At 47.7% G+C, this 20,259-nt stretch overlaps 1 protein-coding gene across 2 annotated transcripts in view; it reads right to left on the bottom strand.

The window, feature by feature from the left end:
* Positions 1-8,986: 8,986 nt before the first annotated feature.
* PMP22 (peripheral myelin protein 22) overlaps positions 8,987-20,259 on the bottom strand; it is a 34,301-nt gene continuing 23,028 nt past the window's right edge. For both annotated transcript variants that reach the window (XM_065415455.1, XM_065415456.1), the window contains exons 4-5: positions 17,017-17,157; positions 8,987-10,604 (exon numbers count right to left, since the gene is read on the bottom strand). In XM_065415455.1, coding sequence (XP_065271527.1) covers positions 10,438-10,604; positions 17,017-17,157 — 308 coding nt within the window. In that variant the 3' untranslated portion in view covers positions 8,987-10,437. The remainder of the gene's footprint in view (positions 10,605-17,016; positions 17,158-20,259) is intronic.

Genomic DNA, 20,259 nt, shown 5'->3' with positions numbered 1-20,259 from the left:
GCAGATGGTCAGGCCTAGTGGTTAGCGCAGGAACCAGGTCTAGTAGTTAAAGCAGGAGTTGGTAGGCAGGAAGCAGAGCCCAATCAGAGCTGGAGTCAGAAGTCAGGAATCGGAGCCGAGGGTCAGGGACCCAGTTACCTGGAGTGAGGGGAAGCAGGAGCAGGGTTGGGGCCAAGGCAGGGAACAAGCTGGAGCAGCCCCTATAACAGCCAGAGGTGAATGCTCTGATCAGTCATTGAACTTCTGCTGGACTTAAAAGCTGGTCTGCTGACCCTTCCCACCAGCCAGGCCATGTAGCCAATCAGGCAGCCTACTGCAGGCCAGCTGTGCTCATTAGGTTGCCTGGAGACTGGCTCTGCTGCAGGCCTCGGTTTCTGACAGGCCCTCAGGCCACTACTATTTATCAGATTGATGGACTGCGTCAGCAGGAAGATCCTAATGGGAAAAGGTGAGATGCTGCTACGTGCGGATGACAATAAGGGCATCCTCAGAAGAAGACCTGGAGGAAATTGGAAACTAATGGTATGACCAGCTAAGCTGGCCTGGGGTGACCAGTTCAAGTACCTTGATGGCTGGGTCATGGAAGATGGGATGAGCATGAATGTGAGGGACAGTTCAGATTTGGGAGTGCTGGAAGAGCATGGAATAACACCTCAGGGGTTGTGTATGGCAAGTGTATGCCACTGAGAACAGTGTACAGAACAATGATGCCCCACACAATGCTATATGGCAGGAAAGGGTGGTAGGAAAGAGACCCTAAGGAAAGCTAAGGAAGTGATGGCAAGCAGGTGGTCGTTAGTGCCACATCTCACAGATGAAGAAGGCTGACGCTTGCATGATGACTCACCCCCAGTAGCTGAGATAAGAGGAAGAAGTAGGCAAGCACTTAGGAGAAACCAAAATGCTCCAAGAGAAACTCAAGTTAAAAATGTTGACTAGAGCTGGATGAAGAAAGGTGATTCCCTTTTGCGGGGGTTTTAGCTGTTTCAAAATGCAGTGTCATTCCTATTTAGAACAAAGCCCAAATATTTTGAAATTCTCTGTGAAATGGCAAAGAGCCCCGGCTCAGGGACAGTTCTCCTGCAATGCTGCCCCACCACTGCAGACCCAGGGCTTCCGGGCTTTGGGAGCCTCTGCAGCCCCCCAAATGGGCTGCCAATGGGCCGGGCAGGTGCGCTGGCAGGAAACCAGGTGGGGTTTCTGTCAGAACCCCGCCAGGGTTCCCTCAGACCTCTGTCAAAACTGAATTGTCTCCAGCAAACCTTTCCAATTTGACTAAAATAAATGTTACATTGGCACCTTTCTGACGAGCTTTAATGCCACCAGAAAGCAGAAGGGCTAGACCTGAAGGGGTTCAAGCGACTTCTCTGAAAGGGGGCAGGTTGAACAATATCCTGAGGGGGCCAGACTTTAGAGTGATTTTTTCCAGTAATGGCAGTGCCTAACCCAGAGAGTCAGAAACAGAGACTGGCTGTGCCCAGGCAGCATCTCTCGCAGGTGAGCCAAAGGACACTCTCCCAGGCCAAGCCAGCTGCAGCCATGCTAAGGTGGTCCCTCATCTAGAAGCTGTTCATACATCACTGGCATGCAATATTCATCTCCCTCTGGTGGTTGGTCCCAGCAGCTACAACAACCTGCTATTACTCACAGCAGGCAGGAGCTGTACAGGGTTAAGAAGCTGAGGATTGTGCTTCTTGAGCTGCAGAGCCTGGGTTCAAGCCCCACAGATGACCTGGTGGCCCTGCGTCTGCAGCTAGTTTGTAACACTTGCTGGGTTGCTTTTCAGAGTGGCCGGTGGTGAGATGTGAACCCAAAACAAAGCGAGGCACTTGGTTTTGGATGTGGGTATCTCAGAGACCACCTCATTCTTTGCGCTCTAAGACTCAGATCCACAAAGGGATTTAGGCTCCTAATGTCCACTGACTCTAATGGAAGTTAGGCACCTAACTACCTTTGCGGATCAGGGCCTAATGCAACTGCTAAGATGCTCAAGCAGACAGCACCCCCTGTAGGTCAGTGTGTCTGCAGGGACTGGGCATGTTCCCCAGAAGGCCCTCAGCTCCAGAACTTTGGCCTAACAGAGCCCCAATGTGCTGATCCTCAGGACACATCCCATGGCATACCTATTGGCCCCTGCTTCCCCTGCAGGGGGTGGGCTGAGTAGAGAAGATCCAGTCTTTGGGAAGGTGATAGTGGTGGTGGCAGGGGAAATTCTCGTATTGCTGTCTAAGAGGTGGTTTCAGATTTTGCACTGTGTGTAGAGTCTGGGGAGTTTTAGGGCCTGCTACCTATTATGCTGTGGCTCACAATGGAGGCAGTCAGTGCTCTCTCTGCCCCCTCTGCCCCATGGGACAGTGGGGCAAACAGAGGAGAATGCCCATTACCTGCACTGTTTGGAAAATTCACTGTATAACCCTCTCAGGCGTGCATTAAAAAAACACTACTTGCAAATCCCCTTTAAAAGCCAGAGGTCGTCAGTCAACATACAGGTTATTCATACAGAATGCAGCATATTCAGTGTTTTATTCTGCTCTATGAACACCAACTCTTCAGGCCCGTTAAGTAGACTGGCTGTGTTTTAAGATCGGCTTCTCATACTGAAAAGGGGGAGTTTTATTCCCAGCTGGAAATTATTTTAGCAACCATGAGGGGAAGGTTTGCTTCTGCCTGTGGTGAAACAAAGTGGGTCAGGTAATATCTTTTATTAGACCAACTTCTGTTGGTGAAAGAGAGAGAAGCTTTCGAGCTACACAGAACTCTTCTTGGCACGTTTCACCACAAGGGGGCAGAGTTACACCACATTTCACATTGCCATGCAGCTGGAGGATTGGCCTGTGCAGGCATGAGAGAGAATAACTTCTGCCTAGGCAAGGGTGGCTGTCTGCACTGTGTACAGGGCCACACATGCAACCTCCCTCATCGGGGCCCCAGCAAGACACAGTGCTGTGGGCAGAACATCCAGCCAAACTGTGCTTCTCTGGGGCGCTGCTCTCCAAGTCTGCTGCAAAAACCTCACCTGCAAACATTCCTGTGAGATCAGCATCCAATGGCCACCCCATGGGGGCAGGACCACTGCCTTTAAGAGAATGGGATGACATGTCAGCTGATGACCCTGGGCTGGGCAGGGCTGCAGGAGCCTTTGTCTCCTCTGGTCTTATTTGAGCCCATTTATTTCAATAAATTGCTCCATTTGCCTGTTTTACTGACCGTGGTGGCTGGGTTCATTCCCATAGTGCCACACCCAAGCTCTGCACCTAGATACCACAGGGCTGGGAACTATAAGCCAGGGTGGCCACTCAGGCATTCCCTGGCACCGGACATTCTGGTACTTCCAGGAATGGTGTGGGCCCACCCCTGCCAGCGTGACCTCACACACATGGACCATACAAAGTCACCCACAGATGCCATTTTGAAGAGTGCACCTCTCTGCCCCGACTGGTGTGAACTCACTCACACGATGCGTGTGAGGTCACACCAGTGGGGATGGAGCGGCATGCTCATCAAAATGGCATCCCCCATCCTAGATACCGGACAAAAGCAGATTTGGTTTTGTCTCAGTACCAGACAGGGGACAAACCACCTGAAAAGAGGACTGTCCGGCTTAAAACTGGACAAATGGCCTGCCTACTCTAGTCATACCCAAATCAAAGTAGGGTGACCAGATGTCCCGATTTTATAGGGACAGTCCCGATTTTTGGGTCTTTTTCTTATATAGGCTCCTATTACCCCCCACCCCCATCCTGATTTTTCACACTTGCTGTCTGGTCACCCTAAACCAAAGAGATTTCACCTAGCCCAGCACACTGTCCTTTTATCATCTCAGGTGGCAGTAGTGGGATGCAGGAATCACTGGTGAAATCCTCTAGCCTGTGCCAGGCAGGAGGTCAGACTAGATGATCATGAAGCCTGAAGATCTGTTAATGTAAACAGCTACATTCTTGTTTGTTTAACTCAAAAATGGAAGGCGGTTTTTGCTCAAACGTCACGGAACGTTTCAGCCTCGGAAGAGAATTTTGAAGGACTTGAAAGTGAAAAGAGGGTTACCGTTAAAACTGAATTGCAACCGTAACTGGAGCGCTCATGACCCTATAGCTTGTCGAAAAGGGTTTTTTGAGGAAAAATTGCCTTATTATTATTATTTGCATTAGACTAGTGCCTAGGAATCCTAACCATAGCCCAGGCTCTCTTGTACCAGGCGCTGTATAAACCCAGAACAAAAGGATGATCAAAAAAGATAGAAAGGAGGGGCATGGGTGGGGGCAAAAATAAAAAACTGGACAAAGAAATGGAACTTTTCATTCTGTTTTGCATTTTTTCATTAAAAACATAAAAAATCTCTGTAAAAAAATTCAAAATGAAATGAAAAATGTTCATTTTGTTTTTAAAATGTAGTGGAAATTCATTAGGATTTTTTCTACTAGCCTTTATAGAAACTATCATATGTACCTGGAGGGGGCGTTAAATATCTGGTTTTTGAACTGCAATATGTAGTCCATGGTTCACCTCGCTTGGTTCCCTCTATCCACCTGTCATCACTGGTCTGGTATGTGGATTGTAAGCTTTTTGGGGCAGGGGCCGTCCCATTGCTTTGTATGTCCGTACAGCATCTAGCACCACGGAGTCCTTGTCCATGCCTGGGTCTCATAAGTGCTATCATAATAATAAAACAATCTCATTAGAAATCTCATGAGACTTATATCAGCAGGGATTTGTCTTGCTCCAAGTTACTCTTCCCCACACCCTGGCCATTACACCGTACGTTGTCCTCCTGGCTGCCGGGCTCCACCCCAGAGGAGGCTGCGTTTCAGTGGGGGAGTGATTCATTCTTGGTCAGGATGAAAGAAGGCTATGTCCATGCAAGAGAGAGGAAAACCTGGAGCCTGCACAAAGTTCCTGGTAAAAACCTGTCATACAGAATGACCAACTGTTTCTCTTGCTCTTACAAGGGCCTGTTATTCCTGCAGCAGCAATGGCATGCATTGCACCCAAATGACCCTGCCCCTATGCCTAATCAGAGCCCTGCTCTTAGCTAGGTGCTGGGGAGCACAGAGACCCTAGCAGCCCTGCCAGGAAAAACAAGGTTCCTTCAGCCATTCCTAACATGGGCAGCGAAGTTCCAAAAGGTCCCGGAGCTGTGTGAGAGTGGCCAGGCTAGCCGGTGGGGACCAAGCAAACTGCACCACACCCAGGCCGGCTGCCAGAGGATGCAGTCCCGTGCCATGACATGATGGTGATGGGCATATTAAGGATACAGACAGGGAGACACACATAAGAATGGCCATACTGGGTCAGACCAAAGGTCCATCTAGACCAGTAACCTGTCAGTGGTCAATGTATTAATACAACTGGTGCAAATCCTTCATGCAGAACATTTTCCCGCCAAACAATATGGTTTCCTCAAAACCTGTTTTCACTGGAAAATGTCAATTCTAACAAAAATTGTGCAGTTTCCTGTGGGAAACGTTGAAGAGGAAATTCTCGTTCTGAATCAACCTTTCGAAAGGCAGCAAGGATGTTCCTTTAGCGTCGACAAAATTTTATTTTGTTTCGGTTTAACCCCACCCCCCCGCCGAAATAAAACAACATTTTATGTCAAAACGTTGATTGGAAGCAACAAAATGTGTTTTGACTTAACCTATCGTCTCATTTAGGTACTTTTGTAAACTGAAACAAAACGCTAGTTTAAGTTAAAGCAAAATGAATGGTTTTGTTTCCTTCAAAAGGTCAATCCAAATCCCAACATTTTTCCCAACATTACCAATGAGGGATTAAAATATCAGTTTTCTGACCAGTTCTAGATGAGGCAGAAGACTTTCAATAGAGTGAAAGGATTGTCCTAACCAAGGCCTTGAATCTCTGTCCTGCCACAGATTTCCTATGTGACTTGGACCTCAGGCCCAGACCCTCAAAGGTATTACGTGCAAACCCCACATTGAGACCATTAAGGATCTGGGTCAAGCCTAGGAGCTCAGGCTGTTGGACCACACAGAGGGCATGAGAGACAAGGCACCTCCTGCCTCAGTGCTTTGTGTGTGGCCACTGCCCCTCAGGAATGTCCTGTCACAGGACAACCCCACCTGTTTTCAAGCCACACTAACGGTTGCGGTCCTGGGCACGGCACATGTTTGTGTGGCAGATAAGCTTGTTGGGCTCATCTCTCTAGTTGTGCGACTGTTATAAGCTCTTTAGGGCAAGAACCATCTTTTGGTTCTGTGTTTGGACAATGCCTAGCACAACAGGGTCTCGATCCATGACTGGGCTCCTAAGTGCTACTGTAATACACCTAAGAAATAGCAATAATAAGGTACAACAGGGCCCTCATCTATGGCTGGGACCCCTAGGACCTATCGTAATACATCTAATAAATTACAATAATGTACAGTGCCTAGCACAGTTGTGGCCTGGTCCATGGCTGGTACTTCTAGGCATTACCATAAATAGCAATAATGCACAGCACCTGGTCCATGACTGGGACTCCTCGACTACTGTAATACTATCACTACTAATGATAATGATAATAAATTGTGACCATTTTGGAATGCTCCTTCATTCACCCTGGTCCAAATCGTGAGTTCCTTACTCAGCTCTAATTCAGTCTTTACTCATTCAGAATTCCCATTGACTTCAATGAGCAAGGGCTAAGTAAACTCTGAATAGGGTTGCCAGTTTGGGTTGGACACATTCCTGGAGGCTTCATCACGACATAATCTTTTTAATTAAAGATTAATCTTTAATTCCTGGAGACTCCAGGACAATCCTGGAGGGCTGGCAACCCTAGTAGGGACTGAGTACGTGCAAAGTAAAGGCTTCAAGATTTGGCCCAGTATTTATAACTAGCCTCAGGACTTGGCCCACAGTGTGCCATTGTGTCTCTGCCAATCCCCTTGCTAGATGAGCTCAGATTCTCAGCAGCCAAAAGCAACGAGTGAATGGAAGTGTGAATGTTTCACCACTAGCCACTAAGACAGTACATTCTGTTCACAACCTGCTAATCCCCTAAATCACCTTCCTAACTGCATCCTCGGGGCTTGGCACTTTGGCTCATGTTACCAGCACATTAGCAGAAATGCTTGTCCATGGAGGAACTGCCAAGGCCCATCAAAGCTTGCTAGTGATGTCACACTTATTGATTTGTATAGCCCCACCCATCATTTTGGAAAAGGGAGTGAGTGAGGCTGGGAAAATCTTAACCATGGCAGACTGAGGCTTTGCCATGTGATGGAAACAAAGACAGGCCCAATATAAGCCAGCAATGCAGGTGCAAAGCGGTGTCACCCATAATTTCAGGACACAGGCTGGCTGGTGCATGTGCCTCTCTTCCCTAAGACAGATCTGCCATTGCTCACACAGCTGAAGTTAGGCTCCATGCAGAGCTACACCTCAAGAAAGCAAAATCCTTCCCAGATCTCCCACAACACACCTTTACAAAATGCAGCATGCTCCTTTGCATCCACCCAATCAGCAGCCCTCACCATCTCCTTTGGTGGTGCCTAGTGCCCCAAGGGGCATCAGCAGAGAGCAGTCCCCATGCTCAGGAGACCATACAAGCATGACCTTACAATGCTCCCTCTCGTACTATTTAAGCTGTGAGGATAACATGGTGGCCAGGCAGTGGAGACTGGCTACACCCTCTCCACCCATTGGCTCTGATAGGAAATAGGCTTTAAGTGCAGTTCCAATCCCAGCCCAGGGAAGCTAATGATCCAACTAGTGGACCAAATTCAGTGATGAATCCTGGTCACGTGCCACCTGAGGCATGTTGTGCATATGCTAAGCAGCAGCAGCACACACCTGCATTCCTCTTGAAGCTGTCTAGTGTAGAATATCAGGGTTGAAGGGACCTCAGGAAGTCATTTAGTCCAACCTCCTGCTCAAAGCAGGACTAACCCCAGACAGATTTTTGCCCCAGTTCCCTAAATGGCCCCCTCAAGGATTGAACTCACAACCCTGGGTTTAGCAGACCAATGCTCAAACCACTGAGCTATCATCCCTCCCCCCATTAGGAAGAACACCTAATAGTTCAGCTGTGAGGACCTTAACCTAATAGTTAAGGCACTGGACTGGGACTCAGGAGACCCGGTTCAATTCCGAATTTGGCTGCAGACTGCCTGCATGACCGAGTCACTTCACCTCTTCTGTGCTTCAGTTTCCATCTGTAAAACAGGGTGTGATGGAGTGTCCAGCCCCCACATGAAGGTTAAAGAAGTGGTAAAGCAGTATTGGGCCAAAGCCGTGTCCCTCAGCAGCTGCCAATGGAGGACCAGGGAGCTCTGGCAGTGGAACTGTGGGTGCGGGGGTAGGGTTGAGGTAGAGGACAGCAAGATGGCAGAGAGGCTGCAGCCACAGAGGCAGAGCGATCCATGGGGCAAGTATCAGGACTATAAGACCTGGCCAAGAGGCCAGGGCCTGACCAGGAGGAATAACTGGACTCAGAGAGCTAGGAAGCACCCCCCCTCAGGTTTAGAAATGGCTGAGACTGAAGTAGAGGAGTGGGGCCATGCCCCAAACTGAAGGGAAAACAGGAAAGGTGGAAGCAGCCCAGGGAAGGCTGATCTCAAGTAGCAGCCAGAAGGGACTGAGCCCCGTTGCCTCTCCTCACCTTGGACCAGGCCCAGACCTGGTGGAGAGGGTGGGTCCGGGTACCCCTATCCTTCCTTCCTCCCCCAGCCTACTGAGAGACATGGAGGACTTGGGCGGAGGGGGGAAAAGAAACTTTAACTTGGCCATTGGGCCCCCGAGGCTACCCAGAAAAGCCCATCCCGAGACCTGGAGACTGTTTGGCTGCAGCCTGACCACTATGCCTGCTGGCCCCTGAGCAATGCCCACTTTACAGGGATGATACTTCCCTACATGACAGGCTGGTGCGAGGCTCAAACCAAGTAACAATCGTGAGGTGCTCAGATGCTACGGCAGGGGCCTGTAAGTAGATCAATTTGGTGAATTCACAATCTAGCCCTGAATAAATAAATAAAGCTGAACCAGTTGAGTTATTCTGACTTTTATTTCATTGCTGCTTAGTCCACACAGTCGGTATAAAATCAGAAAAGCAAAGCAAAAAAACAACAAACAATAAAACAAACAAACAGAATGTCTGGAGTCTTAGCATCAGAAGGCACCGTATATGAATCTACAGTAAAATGCCCATACAATTCATTGCCAGACACACCTCTGAAGCACAGAAAGAGGATTACAGAAGCCAGACTCTGAAGGATGAAGACCTATGGGTTCCATCCAGAGATTTGTTTCTGCTACTCCTGACCATGAGGGGGGAAAAAATTGGTTATAAATGCTTTATTAACAATAATACTAAGAGCAACTTGTCTAAGTACAAAAGCAGTTATAGACCACTTATATTACATAGAATTATTTATCATTTCTATCTTCTTTGTTTATCTCATAAAATTGTTAACTGAATTTCCAGTGAGTAAGGTTAAATGGCTAGTGATATAAGGAATGGCAAATAGATAGCACCATTTCACATATTTGGTATTTTATTTCATAGATATATATTGTTTGATTCTTTCCCATCTTTATCTACACGGCAAGGAAAAAATACATTTCAAGGTCGTAGGCTACAGTTCTTGGGTGGTTTGGGTGTGTGGGGATGGGTACACGAGAGTTTGTTATACACAAGGCCTAACACAGGAAAGTATTGATGTTCTAAGGGGAAACTTCCAAAAGAAAAACGGGTTAAAGGTACACTAGTTACAGTAACATTTCAATGGAACTGGTAGGTAACATTTTTAAATGTGCCTATGTGAGTTAAAAACCCAAGTTCCCAACTGGGTGTGGTTGGAAAGCTAATGGGACTTGGGCTCCTACATCACTTAGGTGGTTTGAAAATTTGGCTCCTGAGGCATGATATTTATACACACGCTTCAGGCAATAGGATCATGGCACTTGTGGGAGGGGACAGATCCTCAGCTGGTGTAAATGGACATCGCTCCATTCAAGCCATTGGAGCAGCACTGATTTACGTCATCTGGGGATCTGGTCTGAGTTGGGGTTTCTTTGGTGGGTTGCCTTGGGGCGGGAGTTTTCAAAGAGGATTCCATTCGCATTGAGGGTAAAACAAAAACAAGGACAAAAAACACTGCGCTCTTGTTACTGTTAGGAGTAATAGTTCTTTAGGCACTTTCTTTAGGCTTTAACACATAGCGGATGGTCAACATAAGCAAACAATACTATGTACATATATGTAAAAAGTGTTATAAATAGGTTTTTTAAACCATAGATACTATATACATCTTCAATTAACACAGTAACCCTTGGTGTGTTTCCTTTTGGGTTTTTTTGTTGGGTTTTTATTTTGAGGGGATGGGGGGTTGGTTAACACCCCCCTCCTCCCCCCGTTTTGTCGTCTTTTCTTCCCCTGCCTCAATCCCCTCCATGGATGTCATGAGTGCCCTTGTCGTGGCCCCCCCGCCTCATGCTTCATTATTCGCGCTTCCTCAAGATGACGTAGATCACCCCGCTGATGACAGCCAGTGGGAAGGCCACCCAAGCCAGGATGTAGGCAAAGCCGAAGGAGGTATCACTTGTGGTGGGCTGCCAGTCCGTGTGTCTCACAGTGAAGATGGCTGCACCACTCATCACGCACAGACCTAGGGAGAAGAAGTAAATATGGAACAAGCTGCACTGTGGACGCTCTGTGTAATGCAAGAGCTACCCTTGCTTTCCTGGCATATGCTGGCAGGGATAATGCTGAACAGCACGGATTAAAAACCCACCCATCCAACCTATAACCATGTGCCACAAACAGAGAAGCCTGATCGAAAATCTGGATGTATGGGGATGCAGCTGGGAAAAAAAAAAACAAAAAATGGCTGTGGTTTAAGAATGTAGGAGTTGATCGGCGCTCTGTATTTGTGGTTTTTGGACTGACACACAATCAAGCTTGGCAATCACACTCGTGAGACCTGCTCATGGAATCTGATCTATTAAAAGGCAATATCGTTTGTGTAACCCCTACTCTTGGGGGGTGAATATTCACTCACAGGGATAGTCCCACTGAAGTTAATAGGGCAAAGTGCTTACCAGGACGAGTAAGGGCAGCATAATTAGCTAGTGACCCCACCACAGTGTAGACAGCTACTGTGTATGCTCCACATAGACAGTTCTGCCAATGCTCCTCAATCCCAGTCTGCACCCTTGCCTATTTTACAATTCCTGAGCCTCTCTAGAGGAGAGATCACCCGTCATGCCCAGTTTTGTGATATCCTCCAGCCAACTCCTATTTCACATGATCCAAGCCATGATTCAAACTCAGGGTCTGCAGAATGCATGAACCAACGTCCCGACTACAGCACCAGGCCAGTAGGAAACTTTGTGTCTTGCGGAGTTAAAGCTCACAGCAGGGTTAAATATCTCAAATGATTTCAATGGGCCTCAGATTTGGTACATGGGATATTCGATGTTTAGGTCTTTTCTCTGAGCAATATGGCAAGAGCGCAGATTCATTTGCAAATTCCTGTGCGTTGTGTTAGGAGGGAGAGGCACAGAATTTCCCAAGGTCACGCCACACCTGCTGGTGCAGTGATGCAGAGAGCCGTTTTGCATTTGAAATCTAAGCTTTCTTTAAAATGGGCCCTTATCCAAGCTTATTTGGGAGAGGTGTGCTCTGGGTCCCCCTCCTAGTCTCCTCCCCATGCTCTCTGATCAGCTCACAGCTGGGGGCAGGAGAGAGGAACACAATGTCCAAAGTACATCACTGCCACCCTGGGAAGAGTTTCTATCTGTCATGGGATGAGTACACTGTCTCTATTCCCCAGCTTCCCCAAGCTCAGGGCTGCCAAGGACCAAGCCTGGGAGTCCTGTGTTTACAGTGGGCCAGGCATGATCCCTCTGAATCACAGCATCGACCGACACTCCAGCCGTGTCACAAAAAATATCCACATCGGGGACTGCAAAGTGCTCACACAAAGCCACCACTATCCCCCACCAAAAACAAGGGCTTTTAGTTGATCCCCGCAATTCCATTATCCATTCACGGTGCTATCGAAGCCAACTCTGTTCCAAATCTCTCCACCGGGCATCAGGACCTCCTACAGCTAACCGCAGTGCAATTTGAGCTGTTCTTTCACTTCACACTGCTCCTTTGTTCACAGAAAGTGCAGAAGTGGGAATATGTTTAATTAATAAGCTTCTGAATACGGTTTCCATTTTCCGTACACAGAAGACAACTCCTACTGCACTGGCCCATGCAGAGAAAGCAAAATGATTGTCTCTTGACTCTGGTGGGATAGAAAACCAGCAAGCGACCATTCCAGAGCCACCTACGGATGGCTAAAAATACTGCAGTCAATTGTCCATTGAAGGAATCTGGTAGAAGAGATAATGCCTGCGTTTCTCTTGGAGATACAGAATTAGTGATTCTGACCCTGGGAATATACTCCCGTGAGTAAATTTCAGGGTAGGGTATCAAGAGAACTGGGGTCTCTTTCCCGTTCCAATGTGTACCTTGTGCAACTCCTTTGGGGTTTGATTTTCAGCCACCTGATGGTGCTGTTCAGTGCACAAAGGCACGTGCATTTGTGTGAATACTGATCTTCCAAGGGGTGTTGTGAGGTCTTAATTCCCTGATGTCTGAAAAGCACTTTGAGAACCTTAGACAGAAGGGCACGTAGAAGTACTGTAAGGTTATCCTGACCATACCTTGCTCTTGATACCCTATCTTCTGTACCTCATGGCAGCCTGATGTGGCAACTACCAGGCTAGAACAGCCATGAACTAGGAAGAACTTTAAGTCTAGCCTCCCATTTGAAGGAGACCGGGGTTGCTGGGATTTGGGATAGCACAGCGTGGGGAAAACATGTATGCTGGGCTCTAGCCAATGTTCTCTTTTGGGAGCTTCAACACTAACATTCCCCTTGTATGGTCAGAGGAACTGTCCGTCAGAAGAAAGTTTAGCTCAAGTTCCTTGTCTGCTCTCACCGGTCTTTGAGTAGCAAGATAACTCTGGTACCCTGTCTGCCATCCCCTTGTTGCACACAAGGTGTTCCAGCACCCAAAGCTGTGTGCGAGCTATTGCTGGGTGCAATGGCTGCTGTGTTTGCCTGCGCAGCCACCTTTTCATCTCAGGGCTTTGCAAAATGCCTTGAGACGCATGGAATGCAAAAGTCAGTCAGTAAAACCAGTTTGTATCTAACAGAGCCTAACCCACAAATTAGCCAAGTGTACCGACTGCAGTCCTGGGCACTAGGGAACAAAAAAGACAAATGAAGTCTAGAGAAGAACAAAAATGATAAAGGGGCTGGAAGCATGGACTTGCAAGGGTTCTTTCAGTCTGCCGATAGCCTGATTCTTCTCACACTTACACTGTGTGTGGAATCCCTCTACAAATATTTCCAGTGTGTAGACACCCATGATAGATAGGGAGGAGTTTTTAAGGGTGGCAGAAGGGGTCTGAATTAGGAGTAACAGGGCTGAACTCACATCAAGGAATCTTTAGGAAGCTTTTCCTGACACACTGCCTAACAGTGAGATCTAGACGCCGGAATCATCTCCTAAAGGGAGGCTCACTGCATGGGTCCTAGGGAACATGCTCTAGGTGTACCCAGCACCGGCCCAGGAAGAGGGGCTAGATATGAACTCATAAGTTTTGTCTATCCCCAATGCTTACAATTCCATGCTTCCCACAAGGCAGAGAGACATGGAGGGACTATGGGCTGGGTCACCACCAGAAAGCAGCAGCAATGGTGAGAGAGGAGTGTCTCCTCCCAGCTGAAAGGCCCTGCACAGATTGGGACCAGCGCAGCCGTTTGGGAACATCAGAGATCCTGCACTTGACAGCCCGTTGGCTTCAGCCTCAGCGTGGCTGGTGAGTCAGGCTCCACAAACAGAGGAGTTTACACTGTGGATCTTGGCCCTGCCAGGGTGAGTCACCCAGTCAGCGGGTTGCCCTGGAAGCAGGATCATCTGAACAGACAGTGCCAGCGCTGAACGACGTGTCTGGGAAGAGAGTCTCCTCACCTCCCACAAAGGCACTTTGCAGCAGCTCCACTCAGCCGCAATGGAATTTCCATCGCTCAAACTAGCCTTGCCGGAGACCTCTAGTAGGAAAGACACAGGCAGGCGATGGCCCGTTTCTGAAGGGATCCTGAATCAAGGCTCCTCAGGAGCGAAGCGAGGCCTTTCCAAGGCTATAGAGAGGGCAAGGACTAATATCCACAAAGACTGGATTCTACAGGAATTTGCTCTTTTGGCTTGAAACCCCAGCCCACCTTTTTTTGGTACACAAGAAAATCTGGGAGGAGGCCAAGGTGAGACCATCCTGCTCCTCGGACCATGCCTGCTCAGCTCTGGACCAGACTGCTCTGAAGGAGCTGAGGACATGGATTCTAGCTGCTGTTTACTAATAGCTATCCTGAAATTCAGGATAATGAGGCCTAACAACTGCTCTGAGGTTCTCCATACAGAAGTAGGGGCACTCACGCAAGCTCTATTATTTTATCCATTTCTTTTCAGCCTGTTGCTTTGACAGAGGCAGAGATGCTGACAGAGTTGATTTAGGAGCTGCTGCCAGCATTTAGTTCCAGGCTACCCAACGGGGAAGGTATGAGGGCAGTGGTACCTGTAGAGCTGGGGAAGGACGTCCTGTGTTTATCCACAGAACTGGTAGATGCAGGCAACAGCGGTGCAAGCACCCCCACCCCACTGCCTTCCCACAAGCTGCCTCAACCCTGGCTTGGGCGAGAGGGGAGTTCAGCACTGTGGCTCATTCACTCCCTGCCTTCTTCTGGGACCTCAACAAGGGGCCCATCTGGCTGGATGTGGACTTGTGTCCACAAGGCAGTGGACTTGGCCAGTTAACCAACGCACACCCAACTATCCCTTGAAGTCAAGGCTCCCATTCTCAAAGGGCATCAGACCAGGCCCTTCGCCTCCTCCCTAGCTGCTGGTATGTTTGCATGCTGTGAAGAAGGGACTGGAAAGGTTTTTGATCTGGGCTGAGGCCAGGCCTGTGACTCAGAGAGGACATGGATAATTTGGATTACAGGCTCCAGAGTTAGGGTCCGATCACTGCCTGCACTTACCGCTGCATGCAGGGCTTACTGCCCTGATCAGCCGTCTTACAGGAAAGGGGGCTATCACAGCAGGAAGCCCTCTGGCTGGGGGTGTTGGGGTGTGAAGGTGAGCTGTGCAGTCTGGCTGGACCCCAGGATCTGGTTCTAAGCTCCAGTGGAAAAATACCTTTTTTCCTTCTGCGTCTTGAACAGTGCTGAGCACAACATCTGCTCACCACCATCATTAACAACAGGCCATATCCCTATGTGTGTCCCCGGAATTATCAAGCCCTCATGTTTCAGTGTAACCCTTTTCCACCCATGTGCAGAAGTCGAAAGACAGATACCAACAAGAGAACCACATTCAGAAAAACCCTGCCTGGAGAAATTACAAGCAGGAGAAAACAACTTTTTGGAGGAAACATAGCACAGGGCATACCACTCAATAAGGAGAGGGAAGCCCATTGCGGTCAGAACTATTAGATCGATTCTCAATTGGAGAACTTCATTATTAATGCAGAGTGCGTCGTTAACTGTCAGTATCCATTTTCTTTACTTGAATCCAGAGCTGTAATGAGTTATTACACACAGCCTCTACACAGAGATCATTGCCCAATATAAGCTCACCACCTGCTTGATGGCTTTCTACACAGGATGTGTAATAGATTTCATACCATGCTTGCTACGTAGCTTTGCACTAAACTTTTCCAAGTCCCTTCTTCACAGCCTGCCCACTTGCCAGCCACTAAGGAGAAAAATTCTAAAACTGGTTTGGAGCCTTTCCATTAACCTCAGTGAGCTCTGGATCACCTCCCAAGGTGCTTTTGGATCAGTGTATCAAATAAAGCTCTGGCCAGCAGGGTGGCTTCTGCCCCTGAATCTCATCCTCAGATTGTTCTCCTTTGGGAAACATAAATTTCACAAGAGCCTATTTGCACAATTTGTTTCTTTTTGATTTAACTCTTAGAAATCATCTGCATAATTCTATACTAGGAAACCTAACAGACCCCACTGTGTTTATGGCATCTACGTCTGAACAAGAGCTGTAACTAACTACATTTAAAAGAAACAGGTTTTCAAAGCTGAACCATATCCAAGACTTAGAAGATGCAGCTGGATATGAAAAGCGGCTGGCTAATTTTGTGAGCTGTAGTGGCCCTGGCTGAGATGGAAAGCACTGTGCCCCCTTACAGCACGCCTATAAAGAACGTCTTTTGGGGAAGAAGTCACATGTCTCACACCATCAGTTCAGGAAGCCTGACTCCATTCAGTATGAAATCTAGGAGAGGTGAGGTCCCTGGGGCAGTCTAACTCTCTGCAAGCTGTCAGCATCCAGTCTCTCAGCTAAACAAAAGGAAGATGTAGCTACTGGGCCAAACTCATCCCTGCTGTAACAGTACAGAAGTCTACGGAGTTGTCTCAGCAGTGTCTCAGCAGACCCCAAAAGGTGAAGATGTGGGCAGTAATTGTGTGCCCAGCCCAAGAGGCACAGGGGCTGATTTTCAGAGGTGCTGAGCACGAGTAATTCCCAGCGAATTAATTGGGAGTTAGGACCTACGAGGGCTGGTGCGCCAGGGGTAGAACCAGGAACCTCCAGGGCTAAAAGCAGAAGCTACTGCAGCTTGAGCTACAGCCCTCTAGCAGGGACTATACCAGACTTCTAACCTCCGTGGATCTGGCACAGAGTGGGGACCGCGTAACACACACATACCAGTGGACTACAGACCTATGCGTCTGAAGGCAGAATTGGCCTTCCCATTAATGCTCTGTTCTCCTCAGTCATGTAGTGTAGGTGCTAACTCAGAGGCCTTCGCATTGCAGCTTCTAGAAGAGCCAATTCCCACTGCCCCAGTCCTAACCCCTTGTCAACTAAAACTAAGTAATAGCCAAACAGAGCCCTCTGTTATTCAAGAGCTTGCTTCTCGTCTGTCATTAGCCCTCATGCCTCCACCTGAGAGCGTTTTCCCTTTACGTCCTCTGAGCCATCACCCATTTATCACTCCCCACTTACCGGCAAGGATCTGGAAGATTCCAGTAATGTAAAACCGTCCCCCCTTGGTGAGCGTAAACAGCTGGCAAAAGAACAGGAACAAAGACAGCACGCTGAAGATAATGGAGAGGATCATCATAGCTTGGACAGACTGCAGCCACTCTGGGGAAAAGAGAAACACACAGTCAGGGCAACATCAGTTACAGCTGAGATTTCTCTGCATAGACCGCTGCTGCTTCTACTAGAAAGCCTGATTCTGATACCATTAAAGTCAACGGACATCTTCCCATGGACTTCAGTGTGTTCTGGATCCGGCTCATAGGCTCTTGCTGTGCACATGTAACCTCTTGTGGATCCATAGGAATGAGACTACTTGCCTCCATTCATGCATAGCAGGGAACAATCCTGCAAGGCCACAGAGAAGGGCTGGACAGGCGAGGTCTTTTTCCATCTCCACCATTTGCCATTCACTGGAGAACATACATCCTTCCCTTATCAGATCCCAGGTCATCACAAGCAACCCCTGCAGAAGCCAACCCCAGTTACACAAGGAAGAATGGCCCCGGGATTTCTAAGGGCTAGCCAGCTTGGACAAATCATGGTGTGGTCCCAGTGTAGTCACACAAAGCACAGTAGGATCTCAGTACTGCTCCTGGGTACCTACCCAAGGGCTGGCATGGGGGTACAATATGGTCCCAGGGCTAGCCCTGGGTACAGTCCTACCCTAGTGCTGACATGTGAGGCAGCCAGGAGATCACGCGTTAGCAATTACTCTTGTCTATATTTGCTCAGCATTAAGAATGAGATTTTCAAAGCTGCCTAAAATGTTTTGGATACCCAATTCCTATTTCCTTAAAGTGAACAGGAATTGGGCAACACAGTCCATTAGGCAGCCCTGAAAGTCCCACTTTCAATGGATTATTTTCTCAGTTGCAACCTGTTTGGAGCATCTATTTTATATATATATATATATATATATAGCGTAACACTAGGATCCTGGAACATGTCACCAAACCAGTGGGCAAGGCTGTTCATTTGTAACTTGAGGAACATTCATATTAGTGGGCCCACAGGGGCTCAGAGCCTGATCCAAAGCCCACAAGAGTCAATTGAAATATTCTCATTGACTTCAGTAAGCTTTGGATCAGGCCCTGAAGAGAAACATGAAAGCCATGCTTAAACAAGGAAGACAGTGAACTGGCTAGCTCCTAGGGGATATAAATAGACAGCTGATATAAATGCTCCCTCTTACACCCTTATGGAACTAAGCCCTTAGGAAAGACACTTTATTGTAGCTAAGTTTGGCGACTAGTAAAGAGGAGATTAGTCAGACCAGCCCCTCCATGAGTCATTGCCCAGCTATTTCCATTGTTCGTGGGTGTGTAACTCGCCTTGGAAAACAAAACAAATGCTACAGCAATGACTCAAAATACTGCAACTATACTACAGTAATCTGTAGTGCTTGGGACCATTACAATGTCATTGTAATAAACACTGTAGTAGTGGCTTTTTAAATAAAACTTGACATAAAAAAAACCCCAATATTATCCTGAGATCTCAAAGCATTTCAAGTTAATCAATCATGTACAATAAGCAAGGATTATTATCCTCATTTTACTGAGGGGGGAAATTGAAGCACAGAGCAGGGACATGACTTGCCCAAAGCCATGTACAAAAAAATAAGCGGCAGACCCAGAAACATAACCCACAGAGCCAGCTCCTCAGCTGGTGTGAACAGATGTAGCACCACTGACTTTAATTCACACCAACTGAAGATGTGGCCAAAGTCTCTTGAATCCCAAACTTGTGCTCTTCCCCTGCACTACATAATACTGCTTGCACCCTAGGTTTTAAGCGGTGTCCCAGTTTCCGTTCATGTGAACCGTTTAAAGACGGCCAGCCATTATTAAATCTCCACCCTGCCTGGCTATTTGTTTAGCCACATGACAACCAATGACTCGTCTGTGTCCAGCTGCCTCCGCGCCACTCTATTAAAGCATTATGCAACGGAAAGAAGCTATTTTAGAACGCAAAGGTCAACTGCTGCACTCAGTGACATGGATGTTACTCCCACTGAAGTCCATGGGAGCTCCACCTGTGGAACTGAGAGCAGAACTTCCCCCCCCCCCCCCCAAATTTAAACACAGACTTCAACCAGAACTCTAATTGTAATACAGGCCTGCATCATCCCATTGGAGACAGCTGTGGAAGAGTCCTACAGAATTTAACAGAAAATGATCACTTCACTATAGATTTCTTTGTGACAGCCTATGGAATAAAAGAAAATACTGAAGGACAATGCATACTACTCGGATTCTGTTTAATTCCATACATTTTTAGAGGAATTTTCATAGAGCTCTATTGCATTTCTATAGTCCTGGTAGTTTCACTCCTTTTGGATGTTTTCCCCCCTCAGGGCTCTTTTAAAGCTTACACACGTCATAAGAACAGTTGGGTTAGCCCCAGCGTCAACACCCAGTGCCAACTCCTTTAAGTTTATCCTGCCTCCGTAAAGTTCCATGCAGTGGGCCACATTCGGGTCTCGATCACACAAGCGAAATGAAGTCAACGGGAGCGGCTCCCATGCATTTCAAAGCACAGTTTGCCCCACTATTCTATTGTGCTTCCTGTCCCAAAGCACTATGCAGAGTTGCTCTGAGCTATTTAAAAAAAGCTGCTGTATTTTATTCCAGAGGTGGCTGCATCTCGGTGGTGAGCAGACATTCCATTATACAGCCGTTTCTAATGATATTTGCCATCGCTTAGGATGCAAGGGTTATCACCACTGTAAGCAAGTAGAGTCTCAATGATCACTTTATGTTTTAAATGCCATGCACATGAAACGTTCTGAACAGCTAGTCAATCTCAAGTCCCCTGTTAGGTCAACAAAACCACAAACTGTGCACTTTCCTTCAGACCTTTTGCCACTCGACAGCTTCTGGAATGTAGCCGTGTTATCAGTGAGATAAGAGCTGTTGAAGTGCCGCTAATGTAATCAAATAATAAATCAGGCTGTGTCTACACTTAAAACACTACAGCGGCAGGGCTGCAGGGTAGACACTCACTACAGCTACAGGAGGGGTTTTCCCCTCGCTGTAGTTAATCCACATCACCAGAGAGGCGGTAGCTAGGTCAACAGAAGAATTCTTCCTTTGATCTAGTGCTGTCTATGCCAGGGGTTAGGACAGCTTCACTCCAGGAGTGGATTTTTCACACCCCTGAGAGAGGGAGAGACATGGTGATGTAAGTTTTCAGTGCAGACCA

This window comes from Emys orbicularis, chromosome 13 (genome assembly GCF_028017835.1).
Source record: "Emys orbicularis isolate rEmyOrb1 chromosome 13, rEmyOrb1.hap1, whole genome shotgun sequence".
Lineage (NCBI taxonomy): Eukaryota > Metazoa > Chordata > Testudines > Emydidae > Emys > Emys orbicularis.
The sequence above is the reverse complement of the archived record's forward strand: the minus strand, read 5'-3'. Positions and strand labels throughout refer to the sequence as shown.